This window comes from Protomyctophum bolini (assembly GCF_963924005.1).
Source record: "Protomyctophum bolini genome assembly, chromosome: 15".
Lineage (NCBI taxonomy): Eukaryota > Metazoa > Chordata > Actinopteri > Myctophiformes > Myctophidae > Protomyctophum > Protomyctophum bolini.
This window is the reverse complement of record NC_137876.1, coordinates 2,928,767-2,954,290: the sequence shown is the minus strand read 5'-3', so window position 1 is coordinate 2,954,290 and position 25,524 is coordinate 2,928,767. Positions and strand designations below refer to the sequence as shown.

The following is a 25,524-nucleotide window of genomic DNA, read 5'->3' as shown; positions in this document are numbered from 1 at the left end:
TTAATGCCATCCAGCACCATGGATAGCTCCTACACAGTGTTACACACTTCAGCACCATGGATAGCTCCTACAGTGTTACACACTTCAGCACCATGGATAGCTCCTACACAGTGTTACACACTTCAGCACCATGGATAGCTCCTACACAGGGTTACACACTTCAGCACCATGGATAGCTCCTACACAGTGTTACACACTTCAGCACCATGGATAGCTCCTACACAGTGTTACACACTTCAGCACCATGGATAGTTCCTACAGTGTTACACACTTCAGCACCATGGATAGCTCCTACACAGTGTTACACACTTCAGTACCATGGATAGCTCCTACAGTGTTACACACTTCAGCACCATGGATAGCTCCTACACAGTGTGTTACTTCAGCACCATGGATAGCTCCTACACAGTGTTACACACTTCAGCACCATGGATAGCTCCTACACAGTGTTACACACTTCAGCACCATGGATAGCTCCTACACAGTGTTACACACTTCAGCACCATGGATAGCTCCTACACAGTGTTACACACTTCAGCACCATGGATAGCTCCTACACATTGTTACACACTTCAGCACCATGGATAGCTCCTACACAGTGTTACACACTTCAGCACCATGGATAGCTCCTACAGTGTTACTGCAGCACCATGGATAGCACCATGCATTACTATGTTGTAGTTCGGTGGTCACCTCACCACCGAAAATCCAGACTATGAATGAGCCTTAAGATAGCCCTCCCCCTATCCACAAGGAGGAGCAGTGCACCAAAGCATTATGGGAATTTTAGTCCCATAATGCTTTGGTGTATACCCACTACAACCATACTGTACTGTGGCACCCACTATGACATCATAGTGTAGCACTGTATTACTGTACCGTACTGTGGCACCCGCTATTTGGTTGAGACGTTATTCTTTCATATTTAGCTTTTTGGAACAGACTCCATGTTTGGGCTCCATTACATTATGTGGCATGCAACATTGACCAAATATGGAGATTCTCTGACGTCATACAGTACCGACATCACACTGTCCTGCTACAAAAATGGTCTCATGTTCAATAATACTTTCTGTTCAGAGCGAGGTGGTGACAGTATCTTTAGAAACAGTGAGCTCCCTTCAGGAAGATGTTCTGCTGTACAGTGAAGCCGAATTGCATCCTCGATTGGCTTCTTAAGGATCGTCACGCTGCGGTACCCGTGGGACACAAAGTGTACATCTTTGAAGGAGGTTACCCGAGGAAAGCTAGACCTCGAGCATCGAGATCTCAGGTCAACGTGTGCGTCTTCAATACCGTGTCTCTGAGATGGACGACGTCGCCCCCGGCGCCGACTACGAGAGGAGAACTCCCCCCCGAGGTTCCCTCGGGTCGCTTTGGTCACACGGCCGTGCTCGTTGGAGATACCGTCTACGTCTGGGGAGGAGAGAGCACGCGTCGCCTTTGCAACACTCTGTACGCGTTTGACGTCGACACCCACGGATGGCGGCGGCTCGCCACCGAGGTTTCTGGGAGCGTTCCAGAGGGGAGGGAGTTCCACTCGGCCTGTGTCTTGAGGAAGGACATGTATGTCCATGGAGGATGGACCTCAATGACTGGATTCAGTAATGACACCTACAAGCTGGACACCACCACCATGGTCTGGTCTTTTCTTCAGTCCTGGGGAACTCCACCGCCCGGTTCATGGGGTCACACTGCCACCATCATGGGAACAAAGATGTTTGTGTTCGGGGGCCAAAGGGGAGGAGATCTCGTGAGAGTGTTCGACACAGAGACCAACCGCTGGCTCAGCATTCCTTCTGCCCGGCTTCTTCCAGGAGAACGCAAGTGTCATTCAGCCTTTGTCTACAACGAAGAGCTGTACATATTTGGTGGTGACTGGGATGATGGAGGCATGTTGTGGCCAGCACGACCCTGCAACGACATGTGGAAATTAAGTCCAGAGACGTTCTCGTGGAAGCGGGTTGAGCCCAAGGTGAACGGCTTGTTTCTGGTGAGTGACGGCTGCTGTTGCATGGTGGGAGATCGTGTCATCATCTTTGGAGGATATAAAGATAACAGACTCGACGATTATGAGCTTTTCCTCTTGGACCTCAGTCCCAGTCTTAAGACGCTATGCAAGCTTGCGGTTCTGCATCACGGCCTGGAGCAGTCTGGACTCCCTCGCAACCTCAGGTGGGAGCTGGCACCCTTGGCTCCCGTCTCCGCACCCTCCGTTCGTTGGGCTCCCCGTCACTGCAAGCACAGCGTATAGAAAACACTGATGTTGGCCTACAAAGCTAGCCTCGCATAGCCAGCCGCCTTCTGCCTTTGCAATTCATATTGCCCCTGCAGGCAGATTCAGTCCGGCCCCTCTCAATGCATATCGCCCCCCGATTTTCCTCTTGGACCTCAGTCCCAGTCTGAAGACGCTATGCAAGCTAGCGGTTCTGCATTACGGTCTGGAGCAGTCTGGTGGGAGCTGGCACCATTATCCGCTCCCCTCGTCCCTTATGACTGCGAGCACAGGATAGAGAACACTGATGTAACCAAAGGTACGGCACCCCCTCTTCTGATATGATAGACCAACTTACTACCTTTTGGAATCCAGCACCTGGAAAAACAACGCTAAGTTTTAGTGTATAAAAATGAAACACATGCAGAAACCAATAAAAGCTAAACTAAAACTAAGCGTCGTCACAAATATAAATAAAATATATAAAAAACTAGCAAACCCGCTCTAAAAAAACCCTGAATTAAAACTAAATGAATACGGAGAAAAGCCAGAACTATTATAACTTTGGACAGGACATCTCTCTGTGAGTCTGTGATGTTCTCTGTGATGTGGGTTAGGATGTGATGTGGGTTAGGAGTAGATGTGATGTGGGTTAGGAGTAGATGTGGGTTAGGAGTAGATGTGATGTGGGTTAGGAGTAGATGTTATGTGGGTTAGGAGTAGATGTGATGTGGGTTAGGAGTAGATGTGGGTTAGGTTTAGATGTGATGTGGGTTAGGAGTAGATGTTATGTGGGTTAGGAGTAGATGTGATGTGGGTTAGGAGTAGATGTGATGTGGGTTAGGAGTAGATGTGATCTGTGAGTTTGTTTTGGGAGGTTTAAAGCTTTGTCTTGACATGTTTGAAAAGCAAGAGGTGGAAATATATAGTCAAAGCAATTTAGGGCTTCCAGCAAAAGTCTTGAAAGCTCTTTTGTTTGTCTAACAGTTTGACTCCATGAAAACGCTTTACCCGCATTTTAAAATGCCGGCTATAGAGTTTTACGCGCGGTGGAACACTGGATTAAACGATTAGCGGCCCTCAAACTGCCAAAGAGGAAATTAAGCCCATGAATCTTGTTCTTTGGTACCAATAGCTGACATGCGTGGCCGGTTAAGACTCACCCGTGGCTCCGACATAAGTGGCCGGTTATGAGACTCACCCGTGCCTTCCGTGTGCGTCTAGGTTAGGGTCAGGGGTAGGGGTAGGGTGTCGGACTATTGGCTACACAAGACTATAGTTAATTTAGCTGCTAGGGCCCCCCCCCCTGGATCCCCCTTCAAGGACCCCCTGCAAGGGTCCCCATGACCGCATGTTGAGGACCGGTGAATTAGACCTTAATCCACTTCACTGGACCCAGCTGGACTGAGTCTCATTCAGTACACACACACACACACACACACACACACACTCATGAGTGTGTGCGTGTGCGCGTGCATGTACGTGCAGTAGGTACAGTATATGATCATCATCAAGGTTGTCAATATACACCCAGATGGAGGTTCATCCTTTACACAGATGGAATATGTTCTCTTTTCTCTGAACCCAAATAGATGTTATTATTATCGGCACAGATTCATTGGCTCGCTCTGGTGGACTCCATACATCACACATTAGCGAAGGCCGGCGGGCAGAGGAAATATTAACTAAACAACACTCTATATTATTACGCATAATGGAAGATGAGACGAAATGGGCATTTAGGGAGCAGTTTGTCTCTGGGAGACGACCTGAGTTTGGGTGAGAATGCACAGAGGAACGCAGAGCTGGCTCCCTGCGCTGTGATGTGCAACCTAGACATAGAACGACATAGTCTGTCTGTGATGTGCAACCTAGACATAGAACGACATAGAACTCTCGTATTGAAAAAAAACTATTGGTTAAGAAGGAATTAACATAGCCTGTTTAGTACTTTGGCCTTCTCGTATACTGGAAGAACAAAATGATGTCATTTCGGAGAAAACAAACAAAGTCCTTCCCTCGCTGAAGACGTGCTCGCCACTCCTTAACCCGTTCTGAACGGGAACCCATTTTGGTGTTATAGCATCGTGTCATGCTTTAGCTATTAAAAAACAGCAGATCTACAAGCTCATAGCGCGCCACCGAGTGGCGCGCTACGAGCTTGTAGGTCTGCTATTTTTGAAAAATCGAAGAACGACTGACATTTTTAGAATCTGATCTCAGGTCAGAATAGGTTAATAATCAGACCAGTGTGTGTCCAGTGGAAACCTCGTATGAATCTGATCTCAGGTCAGAATGGGTTAACACCATAAGGTGACGCCCGCGACTTCGCTTCGTTTCATTGCTTCGATCTGCTGCCGCGGGCAGTTTATAGAAGAGAGGTTGTCTGAGGAGGTTATGAACAAACCTCTATAATCCCTCCTGAGAGAGGCCACAAACACAACCCCATGACACTTATATAATGGAGAGAGAGAGAGAGAGAGAGAGAGAGACACAGAGAGAGAGAGAGACAGAGAGAGAGAGAGCGCACTCAGTCCACCGTGTCTGTCAACAGGAAGGTTGAAATCCAACAGATAAATAATGTCAGTGTGGCCGTGAGGGGTTATGTCAACAAACAGCGTGGCAACATCACCAACTCCTCCAGCGCGCCGTGTATATACATTAATACTATACTCCGGGTGTCTCTCACATGAGTGGGAGGAGGAGGAGAGTGATGCAAGTCCAGGCCTCCAGGGGGTGCTGTAAACATCGATCAGTCACACTACTAGGGGGAAAAAGCAGGGCCACACAATCCGTTCCTCCTGAACTCCTCTGCCCGGGACTGGGAGGTACTATTCTGGTGCGTGGAAGGACTGTAGGCCCTGTGGGTTGACTCCTGGGGGGCAAGGGGGGGCATTAGCCCCCAATAACCCCCCCCCCCTCCAAACAAGCCAAATTGACTGACTTAATAATAATAATAATAATAATAATAATGGATTTTATTTATAATGCACTCTCAAAGTGCTACAGTAGGCAAAAATATGAAACAATAGGTAAAATACAGGAAAAAAATAACATTACAAGATTAGAAGCACACAGTTTAGCATAAAAAAAACTGTGTTATTGGTCAGGGAATAACACAGTTTTTTTTAAATGTAAACCATAACACAGTTTCTTCTTCTATGTAAACCAAGATTCATTACCCCCCCCCCCCCCGCCCCCCCTCTAAATAGCCAGCCCCTCCATAGCACCCCCAGTCACAATTTTCTGGAGCCGTCGCTGATAATGGGGCATGGTGGTGGCGCAGTCTGTATAGCGCTGAAAAGAAAACGGAAAAGTCCCATTTAATGGTATTGAATAGCGTCAAACTTTACCAACACTGCAGCTGTACGAAAAGCTTGCATTATACCGTCTTACTATCTGCAAAGTGTTAGTTTAATAAAAATCCACCGTAGACATAGTTATGTTATGATGTGCTAATTTGGAAGCACTAGTAAAGCAACCTCCTGTTGTCTCCTGCATTATGTGCAAATTCTAAACAGGTGGTACACATGGGCTGTTGAGTTGAGTGATATCTAACGAGCACTTCCAAACTCCAGCACAAATTGACGAGGGATTTCCTGACGGGGAGTAGCTCATACATAACATGTCTACAGTGGATTTTTATTAAACAAACACCTCGTAGATAAAAAGAGGATGATTTAAGCTTTCCGTGCAGCTGCAATATTGACGATTGGAGTTTGACGTTATTTTAATACAATTAGAGATAGGACTGTTCCGTTTGGATGAATGGGCTGTCTATGGGAAGTTGCACCTATACTGTAGGTATAGCACCTTGCTGGCAAGATGGCAGCCGTGTACATATCATCAATAGTAGTGACGATTAGCACAAAAAACTAAAAGTGTTAGTTGAATGAAGTGAAATCCTTTAACGTCTGTCAATTCCACTCCATGTATTACTAATGCATCAGGAGTCAGGACGTAAATCCATGTATTACCATTATTTCAAAAAGAGCTCTCCTGCTTGTCTGGTTGCATAAAAAAACACACTATTCATAAAACAAGCACTTCCTTAATCATGGTGACATTATAACAAGAGTGGAATATATACATATATCTGTTTCAGATTCAAATTGCAATATCAGTGTTCTCCTCGTGAAGGATTGAGATTAATAACAGCAGCTGAGCTGCCAATGACTCTGACCAAGCCCCCCCCCCCCCCCCCCCCCCCCCCCCCCCCCCCCCCCCCCCCCCCTCTCTCTCTCTCTCTCTCTCTCTCTCTCTCTCTCTCACACACACACACACACACACACACACACACACACACACACACACCCCGCAGTGTAAGAATCCCTCAGGCGTGGGTCTTGGATTTATTTGACAAACTCTCACATTTCCCAGTGTCGTGGCACCAGCTGATCATGTTGAGTAATAATCTCTGAAAAAAAAGGCAAAAAAAAAGGTGTGTGTGTGTGTGTGTGTGTGTGTGTGTGTGTGTGTGTGTGTGTGTGAGGGGAAGAGAAACAGACAGGCAGACAGTAGCCTCGGTACCCAGGCTTTTATTTGTGTTCGCATTCAGCTAAAAAGTCTGACAGTGAGACACTGAGTCAGTCAGTCAGTCAGCATGCATTAAGGTTGGCGAACATGCATTAGAAAGTACTCTGGCGAGTGAAGGCAGCAGCAACCACCCGGCATATATTTGGTCTTTCCTGCTATGGATCAGGGGAGATATTAGACTTGTACTTGCACATCAAGCTGTCTCACGCTACAGAAACAGGAGATAGGCTCCTGCCCCTATGGGCCTCATGGCTACAGAAACAGGAGATAGGCTCCTGCCCCTATGGGCCTCATGGCTACAGAAACAGGAGATAGGCTCCTGCCCCCTATGGGCCTCATGGCTACAGAAACTGGAGATAGGCTCCTGCCCCTATGGGCCTCATGGCTACAGAAACAGGAGATAGGCTCCTGCCCCTATGGGCCTCATGGCTACAGAAACAGGAGATAGGCTCCTGCCCCTATGGGCCTCATGGCTACAGAAACAGGAGATAGGCTCCTGCCTCTATGGGCCTCATGGCTACAGAAACAGGAGATAGGCTCCTGCCCCTATGGGCCTCATGGCTACAGAAACAGGAGATAGGCTCCTGCCCCTATGGGCCTCATGGCTACAGAAACAGGAGATAGGCTCCTGCCCCTATGGGCCTCATGGCTACAGAAACAGGAGATAGGCTCCTGCCCCTATGGGCCTCATGGCTGAATTCACATAGTGAAGGCAAGAACAACCCGACAGAGAGAAAGGACTTACTATTCACAGCGTTCCCTCAAAACACTTCCCTTTGTTGTTGTCGTCGTTACTGCCGCTGTCAGAAGACAACTTCTAATTCCAATAAATCTCACATAATTGAGCCACAGACTGAGCGTGGCTCACTGAAGGCCAATTCCCCTCCTCTATAATCACATTTTTTTTAAACATCATCGACTTTCAGCCCCCAAGTAAGAAATTATAATTAAAATGCTAAAGGAATCTTAGCCTGGCGGGTGCCCCTGCATGTGAGCTTGTAGATCTATTTTCAAAAATATTTGTATACATGTGAAAACATGTTTTTGATACCAATACTTTTGTAGTGGTATCACTACTTTCATTCGAGAACATTTTGAAATCCGTATACTTGTGTATATAGTATCGGAGTATCTTGTTTTACAGCAGTATTGACACTTTCACTTATTATAAGTAACAAGTGTGAGTACTCATTTTTTTCTCCACCACTGCTGATTAGCATTCAGCGCAGCTAGTCACCGCCGCCGCTCTCCCGTAATCCCGCCGTTTAGCTTGTGTCAGCGCCGCGTTCCGCCCGGCGATTGCTGCGCCATGCCGTGTACGACTGTACGTCCTCCCCCTCCCCCGCGGAAACGGTTCATTACACAGAGCCACGTCTGGGAGAGCGCCGTCAGAGATGGGCAAAATACATTGAAAATGTATTTTGATACAAAATACAAATACTGGGTCAAAAAATGTATCTAAATACAAAATACAAAATACATCTTCCATCCCAGCGAAATACAAATTACAAAATACAAAAAAGTATTTAAAATACATGTATTTCAAATACTGCCCATCTCTGATGGGCAAAAAACATTGAAAATGTTATTTTGATACAAAATACAAATACTGGGTCAAAAGATTTATCTAAATACAAAATACATCTAATTTCTTCCATCCCAGCGAAATACAAATTACAAAATATAAAAAAGTATTTCAAATACGTATTTCAAATACATGTATTTCAAATACTGCCCATCTCTGAGCGTCATCGCCCCCGAGGACGAAAACCTCGTAAGTCCAACACGGAAACGCTGAAGTATATTTCCTAACAACTTAAAGGGACACTTCACCCTTTTTGCAAAAAAATATATGTTAATGACGTTTAGAAGCTTTAGATCACTTTCCTGGGGGTATTTATGTGTGTAATATGTGGTTTTAGATATTTTAGATTGTAGCAGTGAGCCTGTTGGCTCTGATGTCATGGACACTGGTCTCACTACCTTCCTGGACTACAATTCCCATCATTATTTGGTGCACTGCTCCTCCTTGTGGATAGGGGGGAGAGCTGTCTTACTGAGACAACATGTAGTCCAGGAAGGAAGTGAGCCCAGTGTCCATGACATCAGAGACAACAGGCTCACTGCTACAATCTAAAATATCTAAAACCACATATTACACACATAAATACCCCCAGGAAAGTGTTCTAAAGCTTCTAAACATCATTAACATATATTTTTTTGCAAAAAGGGTGAAGTGTCCCTTTAAGAAGACTGACGACGGACAGGCCATTGAAAGTTTCCAAGTCCATTTTATTGATCAAAGTGTACAAACACAGCATCGCACAGCCATGGGGCTGGAGCCCCCATAGACGAGCTCCTTCAGCCATGGGGCTGGAGCCCCATAGACGAGCTCCTTCAGCCTCTCGGCTTCCAGAGACTCACTCACAGATAAACATTTTCAGTAGACTTTATACGACTCAAGACAAAGACATGAAAGGGAAAATGCAAAAGCAGGTTCCCAAACCCCCACTGTCCCCTATATGGTAATAGCTATAGGAACACAGTAGGTGCATGTCCTAACATATATCTGCTATCAACAGGCCAGATCTTTAGGGTCCCTGCTAGAATTTCTCCTGCAGCTGCCCCAACTAGGCGTTGGTCAGAGCAGAAGAAAACGCCAATGAAGTGACAGATATGACAGTCAACCACTGGGCCACCGAGAGACCCTTAACTTATGACAGTCAACCACTGGTCCACCGAGAGACCCTTAACTTGCCTAAGCCAGGATGCATGGACAAGCTGTTTCTTAGGGGACTGCCCATAAGTCTGACCTCCCGTTAGTCTGACCTACGTGGCCGGTTAAGACTGAGGTTAGGGTTAGGGTTTGGAATAGTTTAGTAATCCGTCGGACTAACGGGAAGTCAGAACAATGACATGAATGGTAAATTTGGTCTGGAGCTGACTGATTTGTTTACGGCCGGTTGCCATGACGACACATTGACATTAGACTACACACTCCATATTTTGGCGTATAGCTTCATTGGGAACTCCCTATATGGTTATATGGCTGAGTCAGAGTGACGTCAGGGGTCCGCCCACCGACACGCCCCCTCGGGTATCGGATTAAATGCCATGCATTAACCCTTTGGGCTCCATTACGTGTGATGTAAGTTTGACCAACTATGATATGATATACTGACATCATAGACTGTCCTCGTACTGCATAAATGGTCTCAAGTTCAATAAAAACTCTGTTACAGAGCGAGGTGGTGACGGTGTCACTTCAAACAGTGAGCTAACTAGTCTGTCAGATGTTGCACTGTACAGCCAAGATACGGGGAGACCCAATGGAGGATGGCGGTGCCGCCTCTGTAGCGGTGGGACACAAAGTGTACGTCTTCATGACAGATCGCCCTCAGAACGCCAGAGACGATCAGATCATGGTGAGCGTCTTCAATACCGTGTCGCTGAGATGGACGACGCAGCTGCCGCCAGTGACAACTACAGGAGGAGAGCGCCCCCCTGAGGTACCCTGTGGTCGCCAATTCCACACGGCTGTGCTCATTGGAGATATTGTCTACATATGGGGTGGATTTATATATGGAGATCATTCCAACAACATGCTTTATGGATTTGACGTTGACACCCACAGATGGCTCAATACTGAGGTCTCTGGGAGCGTTCCAGAGGCGAGGTGGGGCCACTCGGCCTGTGTCTTGAGGAAGGACATGTATGTCCATGGAGGAATGAAGAAGCTGCGTGTATTCACTAATGACATCTACAAGCTGGACACCACCACGATGGTCTGGTCCTTAATTGACACCAGTGGAACTCTGCCGCCCAATTCATTTTTTCACACTGCCACCATAATCGGGACAAAGATGTTTGTCTATGGTGGATGTGAGGGAATGTTGAACGTCAATAACATCATCAGAGTGTTTGACACAGAGACCAACCGCTGGCTCCACTCGCCTTCTGCACAGCCTCTCCCAGAAGGACGATGGGCTCACTCAGCCTTCGCCTACAATGGAGAGCTGTACATATGCGGCGGTGAATTTAACGATATCATGGCAGAGACCCGGCACTGCTATGACATGTGGAAGTTCAGTCCGGAAACCTCTTCCTGGAAGGAGGTTAACGACTCATTCTTCATAAGTTGTGGCTGCTGTTGCATGGTGGGAGATCGTGTCATCCTCTTTGGAGGACGTAAAAGAGACAAGGGTACACCCAATGATGACGTGTTCGTCTTGGACTTCAGTCCCAGTCTCAAGACGCTGTGCAAGATGGCGGTCATCCAGTACGGTCTGGAGCGGTCAGGACTCCCACAGGACATCGGGTGGGAACTGGCAGCCATGACTGACCGTCTGCCGTGTCCTGCTGTTCTGTACAGTGAAGTGGTCAAGGAGAGCCCTGAACAAAGGGCACGGCGGCACAGCTGGTAGTGCTGTCGCCTCACAGCTAGAAGGTCCTGGGTTCGATTCCCGCTCGGGACGCTGTGGGCGCTGGCGGCGTGTCCTCTCCTCCGCGTCATCAGTGCCCATACACGAGGCGGGGTTGGCGAAAGGGCCTTTCTGTGTGGAGTTTGCATGTTCTCCCCGTGTCCCCTAGGGTAGGTACCCTCACATGTTCTCCCCGTGTCCCCTAGGGTAGGTACCCTCACATGTTCTCCCCGTGTCCCCTAGGGAAAAACATGCAGTAATCCTGGTCTCTAAACTGCCTCCCCCTGGCCATCCGGGGCACCTGATGGAAGGGAAAGGAACTGGTTGGAATAACGTGTTCCTTCCACGCGCTATACGTCCAACCAGGGAAACTCGCCCCCTGTCAGGTGTAAAAGGAGCGACTTGGACACTCGGGCATGAAGGAAGCATGAGTTCAAGTCCGTTGCTCTCCCCTTGTCCCCCATATATGGGGACTAGGTTGGCGGAGGGTGTGTAGAGCCCAGGATCACATTAGATAATTGACACAGGGGTGAAAAATGGGTTACAAAATCGTGGGATAAAAATTATAAAGAAAAGAAGAAGAGCCCCAAACACTGCACATGATACGGGACACCTTTGGTCCTCAAGAGTTACTACATCTACCCAACATACTTATTTATGCTTTAAAATGGGCATTAAGATACATTCAAAACATCACTCGGAAAGCTTATTTGTAAAGACAAAACAAACAAACAAGAAAACAAACAGCAAAAAACATGTAATTTGCACAAAGACTGATAGTGCTGTCAAACAAATCTATGAAGCTAGGAAATCCAGGGTGAGTGGTGGAAGTATCATTATACCACAGGTCGTTAAGAGGAAGCAATCTGATTGATTGAAATGACTTCTAGCCGTGGGTTAAACCAGCACCATTTTCACCACCTAATCAAAACAAATAATTCAGCTGCTCTGTTCTCCCAGAGCGCTAGCAAACTCGGTGGCTCGGCTAGCTAGTTTCTTGGGACATTTGTGGTCGTAGTGACTACATCTGTAATTTAAAAAACATATTTTGTCAGCGATTTTCTTAGTTTTAAGGGTAACTGTTGTATAATTGCAATATTAAACTTGAGGGTGTGGTTTAATGTGATTATTGCCACGTCTCGTTCCTGACCGCATCACTGTCGTGGCAATAATCATTTTAACCCACACCCTCTCGTGTAATATTGCTTAAATTGATACTGCAATGTGGAAATACCCTGTTACAATTAAAAGATTGGAACAAAGACATGAGTGAAAATACAAAAGTAATGGCATCAAACTATAGTTGTAAAACAGTTAGTCCCAATACTTGATTCTGAATGGCTGGTTGCCATGGTAAATCTCACGATAATCCACACCTTCGTTCACTTTATATTATTCCCAGCTGTGTTTCATTGATCCCGCATGCTCTCTATAGCTGAACTGGGGGAAGGGGAGCACTTGATTGTCTTACAAACTATGCGGCTGTGCGGGCGTCTAAGCACCGCCCGCGCTCATTGCGAATGCAGTGAGCACTTACTATGAGACCTAGCAGATCATGTCTGTCTCTCTGTCTGTCTGTGTGTGTGTCCGTGTGTCACGCTTTTGTGCCCATATTTGGAGCTGCTTTGGGGACTCCTTATATGGTTATGGCTGAGTCATGGTGACAACTTAAATATGTACGAGCTGCGTTCGCTTCCCGCGTTTGCGCGTCTTACTGGTAGTGTCCAGGGCGTTGTCAGAGTCTGTCTGTGTCGCTATATTGTGACGGCTGTGGGGGGTGAGTTTAGTGAATGATAACTTCCCATCTTTCCTCACGATGGGAAGAACGGGGGCGCTGTCTAGCAGCCTGGGGGCGCTGTCTAGCAGCCTGGGAGCGCTGTCTAGCAGCCTGGGGGCACTGTCTAGCAGCCTGGGAACGCTGTCTAGCAGCCTGGGAGCGCTGTCTAGCAGCCTGGGAGCGCTGTCTAGCAGCCTGGGAGCGCTGTCTAGCAGCCTGGGAGCGCTGTCTAGCAGCCTGGGAGCGCTGTCTAGCAGCCTGGGAGCGCTGTCTAGCAGCCTGGGAGCGCTGTCTAGCCTGCGGCTGCATGGTATACTAATATAAACCCTCACAACCAGCCACCCGACGGGTTCAGCGACCTCCCAGGTTAAATCTGAACCCTTGCGAGACGTTTTGGCGTCCATCGTGTCAATCGTCATCAGTTTATGCCCATATATGGGCACGTGCATATTGGTCGTATAGCGGCGGTTATTGCATTGAATTTGAGTGTAAATAGCATGCACCAGAATTGTGTTGTCTCTCTCTCTCCCTCCCTCTCTCCCTCTCTCTCTCTCTCTCTCTGTCCAGCCACAGAGGTTTAGTGAGTTGATAAACATGGTGTCAGGCACCCCAGAGGGGGCAATAACTGACCACAGCACTGACCACAGCAGGCCATGAGGGTGTCAATCTGGACACTGACATTCCAGGGGAATTAAAATAACAACCTGTGCTTTCTCTCTCTCTCGCCGCGCCGCTCCGCTCGGCCCATCCATCCATCCATCCTCGCTCTACGGATAGCGATCAATCCATCACCTCTCACTGGCTGCTGTCTCTCTGTCTCCTTCATCTCATCTCATCTCACCTCACGTCATTCCATCTCGTCTCTTTAGCCCATTCTGGGCGGGAACCCGCAGATCTACCCGGAGATCTACAAGCTTGTAGATCTGCTATTTTTGAAAAATCGTGGAACATGTGGCGCACATCTTTGAGTTTATATATTTCAGAGCGAACTTTTTTAACTAACATATTGGCTTCTGGAGCTACATATTTTGAGATGGGGGGTCCGTGGCCCAATAGAGATCATTCTGGGGATCCTTGACATGGAAAAAGGTTGAGCAGCACTGACATAGAAACATGGGTTTTTTTACAGAAAAAAAATAGGATTTAGAATCCTTAATCGACCTCTGTCCAAAATGGGTTAACTCAGAGTACAAGGTACACTATGAATGCACTCTGTCGCGCTGCCAACTCACACACAACTAAGTACTGCACCCACATGGCCTACTTGTGCTGGTCAGAGAGCAGTTCTAGTTTACCTCGTACATGTATGGCCTACTTGTGTGTGATGTATATTTTCTATCTAACAACTTAAGAGAGAGACTGACGACGGTGCAGGCAGATCAGAGTTTCCAAGTCCATTTTATTATCAAGAGTGTAGAATACAGCAGAGATCACAGCACCCAGCCAGCCTCACGGCTTGTGGGGAACTAACACACAGATAGACATTTTCAGTAGACTTTATACAACTCAGGACAAAGACATCAAAAGGAAAGGTGGTCTCTCAGGTTCCCAAACCCCCACTGTCCCCTATATGGTAATAGCTAGGAACACAGCATGTCCCAACACAGCAAACAAACAACCCCCAACCATTTGTTTGTGGGTCACTAGTTAGTGGCCACTGGCTATTCTAAGATTCCTATATTGCTATAAAGGACTCTGTGTCCTGACATGTTTGCTCAACTGAGAGACAACCTAGAACAGTTGTCTAAGCTATATTAATGTGAATTGCAGTTCCATATACATCATGTGCGATGCTATTAATTATTTCTCTGCCCGCTTAAGGTGGTAGCATAAGCACAGCTGGGTTGCTGGAGTTTCTTTAGTCCAGCACACAGCCTGTCGATGTGCGTATAATCTACGTCCGCTTGTGTGCCACCGGACGTAGAGTCTCTCGTTCCGTCTCAGTCTACGGGGCCATCGTTTCACTTCCGGGGTTATCGGTATTGTTGTGAGCACAGTGATCAATAGTATAGCATTAGCACACACCGTTTACCTCTCGTCAGAAACAGTCACATGTCCGGAGCGATGCGAGACACAAGTGAAGTGAGGGGCACCCCCTTAACATGATGTATGACGATGAAGTCACCCACGTATGTCATTTGCCATCATTTGGCCCAATCACAGCACACCTTTGCCCAAGTGCACTGGCCAATCACAGCACGTCTTTGCACCACCCGTATAATGCTTTGTGTCCGGTTCAAATGCTCATATATATGTCGATACTCGATGACATCAGCACACGCCCCATGATGTCATCAGCACACGCCCCATAATGTCATCAGCACACGCCCCATATAATAACCCCGGCCCCCTTATTGGAGAACAGGCAACCCACCGACAGAGCGACCGCCCAGAGAGAGAGAGAGCGACCGCACGAAGCAGCAGCAGCAGCAGCAGAGAGAGATCGACGAAGAAGACACGATGGCGTCGGAGAACGACCCCGGTGGCGGTGGCGGCGGCAGCACGGCGGCCGACCGGAACGTGGAGATCTGGAAGGTCCGCAAGCTGATCAAGAGCCTGGACGCGGCGCGTGGCAACGGCACCTCCATGATCTCCCTGATCACGCCGCCCAAGGACCAGCTGCCGCGCGTGGCCAAGATGCTGGCGGACGAGCTGGGCACGGCGGCCAACATCAAGTCGCGCGTCAACCGCCTGTCGGTGCTGGGCGCCATCACGTCGGCGCAGCAGCGGCTGAAGCTGTACGCGCGCGTGCCGCCCAACGGCCTGGTGGTGTACTGCGGCACGGTGGTGACGGAGGAGGGCAAGGAGCGCAGGGTGAACGTCCACTTCGAGCCCTTCCGGCCCATCAACACCTCGCTCTACCTCTGCGACAACAAGTTCCACACGGGGCCGCTGAGCGCGCTGCTCGCCGACGACCACAAGTTCGGCTTCATCGTGATGGACGGCGGCGGCGCGCTCTTCGGCACGCTGCAGGGCAGCGCCCGCCACGTCCTGCACCGCTTCGCCGTGGACCTGCCCAAGAAGCACGGCCGCGGCGGGCAGTCGGCGCTGCGCTTCGCCCGCCTGCGCACCGAGAAGCGCCACAACTACGTGCGCAAGGTGGCCGAGACGGCGGCGGCGCTCTTCCTGACGGCGGACCGCGTCAACGTGGCGGGCCTGGTGCTGGCGGGCCTGGCCGACTTCAAGACGGAGCTGGGCCAGTCGGCGCTGTTCGACCCGCGGCTGCAGGCCAAGGTGCTCAAGGTGGTGGACGTGGCGGCGGGCGGAGAGAGCGGCTTCAACCAGGCCGTGGAGCTGGCGGCCGAGGTCCTCGGCGGCGTGCGCTTCGTGCAGGAGAAGCGGCTGATCGCGCGCTACTTCGAGGAGATCCACCAGGACACGGGCCGCTACGTCTACGGCGTGGACGACACGCTGCGGGCGCTGGAGTCCGGCGCCGTGGAGACGCTCATCGTCCACGAGAACCTGGAGACGGTGCGCTACGTGCTCCGCACGCGCTCCTCCTCCTCCTCCGCGGCCGCGACCGCGGTGACGGAGGGCGAGACGGAGGCCTCCTCCCCCTCCTCTGCCACCGTGGCGGTCGCTGCCGCCAAAAGGAAGACGCTCTTCTTGACGCCGCGGCAGGAGAGGGACAAGGCCAACTTCACGGACGCCGAGACGGGCCAGGAGCTGGAGGTGGAGGAGCGCGTTCCGCTGCTGGAGTGGTTCGCCGACGGCTACAAGGCCTTCGGCGCCGCCATGGAGATCGTGACGGACCGCAGCCAGGAGGGCTCGCAGTTCGTCAAGGGCTTCGGCGGCGTCGGAGCGCTCCTCCGCTACCGCGTCGACTTCCAGGCCATGGAGTACACGGGGGGAGGAGGGGGGGAGGGGGAGGACGGCGAGGAGGACGTCTTCGATCTGGACGACTACTGCTGAAGACCGGACAGACGGACCCTGACCCAAAACAACACCAGGACTTGAAGCCCCCCACCGTGAAGCGAACGGAGTTGCTGTAACTCTCTAAAAAAAACACACCCCTTAAGACTAAACCACACCCATCAGAGGTGTGGCTTCCATAGGTACCTATAAGAACCTTTAAAAACCTTTAGAAACCTCTAGGTGTCAGGCCGGTAGTAAGGAAGGGAACACCACTGTGTACGACTCTGACTGATCCGAACGAACGCCACCACTGGTCACTGCCGTCGTTGCTATCGGAGCAACGATCCCACCCTCCCTTTCCATAAATCGAAGCCCTATACGTGAACTCGTACCGCAGCGTCGGACGGAAGAGCATTGTGCCGCGCTTGGAGCTTGTCGACCCTCTATTCTCGACGCTTTTGAATTTGAACCCTGAAAGGCATCAGTCTTGGACACGTTTTTATGAAACCTTTTTAAAGTTGTACTTTTTGAGCGGTGCTATATCCTCTCCAACATTTCACCGTGTGTGTCTTCATCTATATTATCCAGCTGGAGAATAATTGACGTAGTCCTAATCATTACGTCATCTCATAAGGAACTGCAGTCACTGGGTGCGATTAGTTTTTTTTATTTTTCCAAACAAACAAATAACTAAACAAATAAACAGACTAAATATAAACAAAGAAACACACAAACTAACAATGCACATTTTGCTCAACAATGTCTGACCCACAATCGGGTAATTTGGGCAGCTCAAGGTTTAGACTCTTTGTCGACTAAATCTACGGCAAAAAAAAAAGTTTGTCATGTTTGAGTACCTTTTTTTCACTGACGGAAATCAAATAAAAACCAAGCTACGATGACTAAAACAGAGAAATATATTGACAATTTTGTCAATCAATAGAGCGTCCCCTGGTTCACGGAAGTAATTTCTCTATGGAGAATAACATGGGGTGATCTTAAAATCGTTTCATGTAAGCGTTGTGGGTCCAAAAATAAACAAACTGTCTGCGTTGTTTTCGGGGAGGTGTCTCTGTATCGTTTGCGACAGTCAGTCACTCATATAATTGATACAGTCTGTTTCTAGTGAAAATGTAACTAATTCAGCAGCAGTAACATTAGCGTTTTCTCTCAGTCGGTTGATTCTTCATATCCATATGGGGATATGGATATGAAGAATTATAGGGATTATAATGCAATTAAAAAGTACATGAACCTGTGGATTTGCAGTATACAAACGGGACAAACCGAGGCGAATATATAAATTCAGATCTGAACACAGCTTAACCCCTTTAGACCTGACGCGAGATTCTACAAATGATGACAATTTTATGAAAAAACCTTGTTTCTATGTCAGTGGTTCTCAAACTATTTCATGTCAATGAGCCCCATAATTAAATCTGTATGTGGCCGCCGACCCCCATGTGAGAATATGTTTTTCCAGGGACCCTTGTAGATCTGCTATTTTTCAAAAGCTAAAGTATAACATAATGCTTAAAACACCAAAAGGGGGTTCCCGCCCCCAAAATTGGTTCATATGCTTGGTTGGTTTCATGCTGAAAATAGCCAATCTACTGTAAACTCGCAGAGTGTATAAAATTAAACCAAATGGACCCTATACGGTTACGGGGGCCACTTATTGATTTCATTTCACGCTCTCTTAATTTACAAAAAGTCTACACAATTAGATAATTGCTATTTGGCTCAACGTTTGCATGTTTGTCGTCTCTGCCTCATCAATACAGCAGGCACAAAATCTATAATCGATAACGATAACACAAATATTCTATAAGTTTTGGGTCTGAGAGGCTAAACCTCATCAAATCTGTGATCTGCGGCTCAAATGCAGAATGAATATAAATGGGCCTTGATATGAAAAGTGGTTTAAAACCACTGAGGTAGAAGATAGCTTATATATGCACCAAGTTTTGTGTGTGTGCAAGTGTGCATGTGCGTGTGTGCATGTGTGCGTGCACGCTTGTGGCCTTGTCATTCCTTTGGCCCGTTTTCTTTCTCAACCAGACCGCTTTGTTTCTCTGGCAAGATCTGGCAACGCTGAGTCAGGTGGAACTCCTTTTCTGCACAGCTGTCGTTGCTCAGGGGACCGCGTGACTGTGAGACACCTCTGTGAGACAGAGAGGGACATTTGAGTTTTATTTGCCTTTTGTTTAGTTTATTTATCTCCGTGTTTGGCTGCAGTTTTTACACTAACTATAGTCCTGGGGAACGCTGGAATGGACAAAGATTCCTCCTTTCTATGAAGCAAAGCCAATGAGGTAGGCATGTGTGTGTCTAACTTGTAGTCAATAGGGGACTGGAGGTGTGGTTTTGAGGACAACTGCTTTGAATTGCTATTATTGTTCAGCACACAACAGAAACAAATGGATTATATATTTCAAGAGTGAGAGAATAACAATACAAATCCTAATCCTAATTCTTCCTCCAAACTGGGAGAAAAACAGCATCTGAAATCTTTGAATATACTGTACTGTAGCTAGCCTATATTCTTTCAGAGCAAACGTTTTAAGTCAAAGCTTTGCTTCTGGGAAGTCCCTGGAACAACATATTTTCAGATGGGGGGCGTCGGGTGGCCAATATCATTTTTGGGGTCCTTGACATGAAATATTGAGCACCACTGATACAGAAACAGGTATTTCAGAAAACTGTCAGGATTTAGAAGACATTTTTTAAATGTCGACGTCAGGCCTAAATAGGTTAAATTAACCCATTTTGTTATGTTATGCATTATGTTATGCTTTAGCTATTGAAAAATAGCAGACCTACAAGCTCATAGCGCGCGCTACGAGCTTGTAGGTCTGCTATTTTTGAAAAATCATTTTTTAAATCTCGACGTCAGGCCTAAATGGGGTTAAGTGCCCTTTAGTTCTGGCACTTTTTTCTTCGATCTAGCAGCAGAACCTGCTCCAGAACTTGCTCCATCGCAATGATTGTGTTTGTTTATCATATTCTACTTCAGTCAGGTAGTCTCTCTGCTGTGTTTATTATATTCTACTTCAGTCCGTCAGGTAGTCTCTCTGCTGTGTTTATTATATTCTACTTCAGTCTGTCAGGTAGTCTCTCTGCTGTGTTTATTATATTATACTACAGTCCGTCAGGTAGTCTCTCTGCTGTGTTTATTATATTCTACTTCAGTCCGTCAGGTAGTCTCTCTGCTGTGTTTATTATATTCTACTTCAGTCTGTCAGGTAGTCTCTCTGCTGTGTTTATTATATTATACTTCAGTCTGTCAGGTAGTCTCTCTGCTGTGTTTATTATATTATACTTCAGTCAGGTAGTCTCTCTGCTGTGTTTATTATATTCTACTTCAGTCCGTCAGGTAGTCTCTCTGCTGTGTTTATTATATTATACTTCAGTCCGTCAGGTAGTCTCTCTGCTGTGTTTATTATATTATACTACAGTCCGTCAGGTAGTCTCTCTGCTGTGTTTATTATATTCTACTTCAGTCCGTCAGGTAGTCTCTCTGCTGTGTTTATTATATTATACTTCAGTCCGTCAGGTAGTCTCTCTGCTGTGTTTATTATATTCTACTTCAGTCCGTCAGGTAGTCTCTCTGCTGTGTTTATTATATTCTACTTCAGTCTGTCAGGTAGTCTCTCTGCTGTGTTTATTATATTCTACTTCAGTCCGTCAGGTAGTCTCTCTGCTGTGTTTATTATATTCTACTTCAGTCCGTCAGGTAGTCTCTCTGCTGTGTTTATTATATTCTACTTCAGTCCGTCAGGTAGTCTCTCTGCTGTGTTTATTATATTCTACTTCAGTCCGTCAGGTAGTCTCTCTGCTGTGTTTATTATATTATACTTCAGTCCGTCAGGTAGTCTCTCTGCTGTGTTTATTATATTCTACTTCAGTCCGTCAGGTAGTCTCTCTGCTGTGTTTATTATATTATACTTCAGTCCGTCAGGTAGTCTCTCTGCTGTGTTTATTATATTCTACTTCAGTCCGTCAGGTAGTCTCTCTGCTGTGTTTATTATATTCTACTTCAGTCTGTCAGGTAGTCTCTCTGCTGTGTTTATTATATTATACTTCAGTCCGTCTGGTAGTCTCTCTGCTGTGTTTATTATATTATACTTCAGTCCGTCAGGTAGTCTCTCTGCTGTGTTTATTATATTCTACTTCAGTCCGTCAGGTAGTCTCTCTGCTGTGTTTATTATATTATACTTCAGTCAGGTAGTCTCTCTGCTGTGTTTATTATATTCTACTTCAGTCCGTCAGGTAGTCTCTCTGCTGTGTTTATTATATTATACTTCAGTCCGTCAGGTAGTCTCTCTGCTGTGTTTATTATATTCTACTTCAGTCCGTCAGGTAGTCTCTCTGCTGTGTTTATTATATTATACTTCAGTCCGTCAGGTAGTCTCTCTGCTGTGTTTATTATATTCTACTTCAGTCCGTCAGGTAGTCTCTCTGCTGTGTTTATTATATTATACTTCAGTCCCGTCAGGTAGTCTCTCTGCTGTGTTTATTATATTATACTTCAGTCCGTCTGGTAGTCTCTCTGCTGTGTTTATTATATTCTACTTCAGTCCCGTCAGGTAGTCTCTCTGCTGTGTTTAGTATATTATACTTCAGTCCGTCTGGTAGTCTCTCTGCTGTGTTTATTATATTCTACTTCAGTCCGTCAGGTAGTCTCTCTGCTGTGTTTATTATATTCTACTTCAGTCTGTCAGGTAGTCTCTCTGCTGTGTTTAGTATATTCTACTTCAGTCCGTCAGGTAGTCTCTCTGCTGTGTTTATTATATTCTACTTCAGTCCGTCAGGTAGTCTCTCTGCTGTGTTTATTATATTATACTTCAGTCCGTCAGGTAGTCTCTCTGCTGTGTTTATTATATTCTACTTCAGTCCGTCAGGTAGTCTCTCTGCTGTGTTTATTATATTCTACTTCAGTCCGTCAGGTAGTCTCTCTGCTGTGTTTATTATATTCTACTTCAGTCCGTCAGGTAGTCTCTCTGCTGTGTTTATTATATTATACTTCAGTCCGTCAGGTAGTCTCTCTGCTGTGTTTATTATATTATACTTCAGTCCGTCAGGTAGTCTCTCTGCTGTGTTTATTATATTATACTTCAGTCTGTCAGGTAGTCTCTCTGCTGTGTTTATTATATTCTACTTCAGTCCGTCAGGTAGTCTCTCTGCTGTGTTTATTATATTCTACTTCAGTCTGTCAGGTAGTCTCTCTGCTGTGTTTAGTATATTATACTTCAGTCCGTCAGGTAGTCTCTCTGCTGTGTTTAGTATATTATACTTCAGTCCGTCAGGTAGTCTCTCTGCTGTGTTTATTATATTATACTTCAGTCCGTCAGGTAGTCTCCCTGCTGTGTTTATTATATTCTACTTCAGTCCGTCAGGTAGTCTCTCTGCTGTGTTTATTATATTATACTTCAGTCCGTCAGGTAGTCTCTCTGCTGTGTTTATTATATTCTACTTCAGTCCGTCAGGTAGTCTCTCTGCTGTGTTTATTATATTCTACTTCAGTCTGTCAGGTAGTCTCTCTGCTGTGTTTAGTATATTATACTTCAGTCCGTCAGGTAGTCTCTCTGCTGTGTTTAGTATATTATACTTCAGTCCGTCAGGTAGTCTCTCTGCTGTGTTTATTATATTATACTTCAGTCCGTCAGGTAGTCTCCCTGCTGTGTTTATTATATTCTACTTCAGTCCGTCAGGTAGTCTCTCTGCTGTGTTTATTATATTCTACTTCAGTCTGTCAGGTAGTCTCTCTGCTGTGTTTATTATATTCTACTTCAGTCCGTCAGGTAGTCTCTCTGCTGTGTTTATTATATTATACTTCAGTCCGTCAGGTAGTCTCTCTGCTGTGTTTATTATATTATACTACAGTCCGTCAGGTAGTCTCTCTGCTGTGTTTATTATATTCTACTTCAGTCTGTCAGGTAGTCTCTCTGCTGTGTTTATTATATTATACTTCAGTCCGTCTGGTAGTCTCTCTGCTGTGTTTATTATATTATACTTCAGTCCGTCAGGTAGTCTCTCTGCTGTGTTTATTATATTATACTTCAGTCCGTCAGGTAGTCTCCCTGCTGTGTTTAGTATATTCTACTTCAGTCTGTCAGGTAGTCTCTCTGCTGTGTTTATTATATTATACTTCAGTCCGTCTGGTAGTCTCTCTGCTGTGTTTATTATATTATACTTCAGTCCGTCAGGTAGTCTCTCTGCTGTGTTTATTATATTCTACTTCAGTCCGTCAGGTAGTCTCTCTGCTGTGTTTATTATATTCTACTTCAGTCCGTCAGGTAGTCTCTCTGCTGTGTTTATTATATTCTACTTCAGTCAGTCAGGTAGTCTCTCTGCTGTGTTTATTATATTATACTTCAGTCTGTCAGGTAGTCTCTCTGCTGTGTTTATTATATTCTACTTCAGTCCGTCAGGTAGTCTCTCTGCTGTGTTTATTATATTATACTTCAGTCTGTCAGGTAGTCTCTCTGCTGTGTTGTCTTCTCTCTCTGAGGGGAGGCAGGCTGCCAAGGCCGCTTCAAACCACACATTATATGCCACTGAATCAAAGTGCATCGTGGACTCATAATTCACTGTTGGGGCGGGATCTCTCATCTGTGACATTGAATTGATTATGTGTCCTCTTAGTACTGCAGTGAGTGAGTTTAAATTGTTTTAATCCAATCAGATACGACTATTCTGTTTGGATGTATGAGTTGTCAATGGCTGGTGTTGCATGCATGCATGCATACATACCAGCTATACAGTAGTTGCAACACCAGGTATGGTGTGTGGTATGTATGTATGTATGTATGGGATAAGAATAGGCGATAATGGGGGCTTTTTTTGTAAAATCAAAGCCTACAATACCTTCAGATGGCATGTGTTTTCACATGGGGGTCCCTGGCATATGTTTTCATATGGGGGTCCCTGGCATATGTTTTCACATGGGGGTCCCTGGCATATGTTTCCATGTGGGGGTCCCTAGGTGACCATGTGTGCATGTGGGGGGGGTCCCTGGGTGCAGGTGTTTGGTGAGAGTCTGACGGGCATTAGTCCGACCCCCTACGCCAGTGGTTCCCAAACGTTTTCATGTCAAGGTAAGGACCCCCAAATTGACACTCATAATATAGCTTGCGGACCCCCATTTGAAAACATATGCCAGGGACCCCCCATAAGAGAAGATTGTTACGACTCTCAAGCCGTTTAATTTCAAGGACCCCCACTTTGACATGCATAGTAGTCTACGGACCCCCCCATTTAATGGCATTTCTATCTCTGGGACCCCCTGATTTATATTGTATAATCAATTGTATTTTAAGAGTGTACAAATGGAACCTTCCATTTGTACACTCTCAGAGTTACGGACCCATAAGGGTCCATTTGTACACTCTCAGAGTTACGGACCCATAAGGGTCCATTTGTACACTCTCAGAGTTACGGACCCATAAGGGTCCATTTGTACACTCTCAGAGTCACGGACCCATAAGGGTCCATTTGGTCCCAAACTATCACTTAGCTGGTGGACCCCCTGGAATCCCTGGACCCACTTTGGGAACCACTGATCCACGCCCAAGTTCTGGCACTTTTGTCTCTAGCAACAGAACCGTCTCCGTCACAATGTTTGTGTTAATGCATTTATTTATACTTCACTCAGTTAGTCTCTCTGCTGTGTTTTCCTCCCACTCTGACTCAAACCACACATTCATTCCACTAATTGTGGTGAAATTAAATCAAAGTGCATTGTGAACCCATATGTAGTTCACTGCTGGGAGGATCTCTCATTGTGAACCCATATGTAGTTCACTGCTGGGAGGATCTCTCATTGTGAACCCATATGTAGTTCACTGCTGGGAGATGTAGTTCACTGCTGGGAGGATCTCTCATTGTGAACTCATCTGTAGTTCACTGCTGGGAGGATCTCTCATTGTGAACTCATATGTAGTTCACTGCTGGGAGGATTTCTCATTGTGAACTCATCTGTAGTTCACTGCTGCAGGGAATTGTAGTTCACTGCTGGGAGGATCTCTCATTGTGAACTCATCTGTAGTTCACTGCTGCAGGGAATTGTAGTTCACTGCTGGGAGGATCTCTCATTGTGAACTCATCTGTAGTTCACTGCTGCAGGGAATTGTAGTTCACTGCTAGGAGGATCTCTCATTGTGAACTCATCTGTAGTTCACTGCTGGGAGATGTAGTTCACTGCTGGGAGGATCTCTCATTGTGAACCCATATGTAGTTCACTGCTGGGAGATGTAGTTCACTGCTGGGAGGATCTCTCATTGTGAACTCATCTGTAGTTCACTGCTGGGAGGATTTCTCATTGTGAACTCATATGTAGTTCACTGCTGGGAGGATCTCTCATTGTGAACTCATCTGTAGTTCACTGCTGGGAGATGTAGTTCACTGCTGGGAGGATCTCTCATTGTGAACTCATATGTAGTTCACTGCTGGGAGATGTAGTTCACTGCTGGGAGGATCTCTCATTGTGAACTCATCTGTAGTTCACTGCTGCAGGGAATTGTAGTTCACTGCTAGGAGGATCTCTCATTGTGAACTCATCTGTAGTTCACTGCTGGGAGATGTAGTTCACTGCTGGGAGGATCTCTCATTGTGAACCCATATGTAGTTCACTGCTGGGAGATGTAGTTCACTGCTGGGAGGATCTCTCATTGTGAACTCATCTGTAGTTCACTGCTGCAGGGAATTGTAGTTCACTG

General features: G+C 46.6%; 3 protein-coding genes across 3 annotated transcripts; all 3 read left to right on the top strand.

The window, feature by feature from the left end:
* Positions 1-1,129: 1,129 nt before the first annotated feature.
* LOC308329203 (kelch domain-containing protein 3-like) lies at positions 1,130-2,254 on the top strand (the record flags this gene model as incomplete). Its single annotated transcript, XM_080783407.1, has 1 exon — positions 1,130-2,254. The coding sequence occupies one exon, from the start codon at positions 1,130-1,132 to the stop codon at positions 2,252-2,254; it is 1,125 nt and encodes a 374-aa protein (XP_080639533.1).
* A 7,826-nt stretch (positions 2,255-10,080) lies between these two features.
* LOC308329202 (kelch domain-containing protein 3-like) lies at positions 10,081-11,175 on the top strand (the record flags this gene model as incomplete). Its single annotated transcript, XM_080783406.1, has 1 exon — positions 10,081-11,175. The coding sequence occupies one exon, from the start codon at positions 10,081-10,083 to the stop codon at positions 11,173-11,175; it is 1,095 nt and encodes a 364-aa protein (XP_080639532.1).
* Positions 11,176-15,457: 4,282 nt separating this feature from the next.
* On the top strand, positions 15,458-16,861 carry LOC308329201 (eukaryotic peptide chain release factor subunit 1-like; the record flags this gene model as incomplete). Its single annotated transcript, XM_080783405.1, has 1 exon — positions 15,458-16,861. Exon 1 carries the CDS (start codon positions 15,536-15,538, stop codon positions 16,859-16,861), a length of 1,326 nt encoding a protein of 441 aa, XP_080639531.1. The 5' UTR covers positions 15,458-15,535.
* Positions 16,862-25,524: the final 8,663 nt, after the last annotated feature.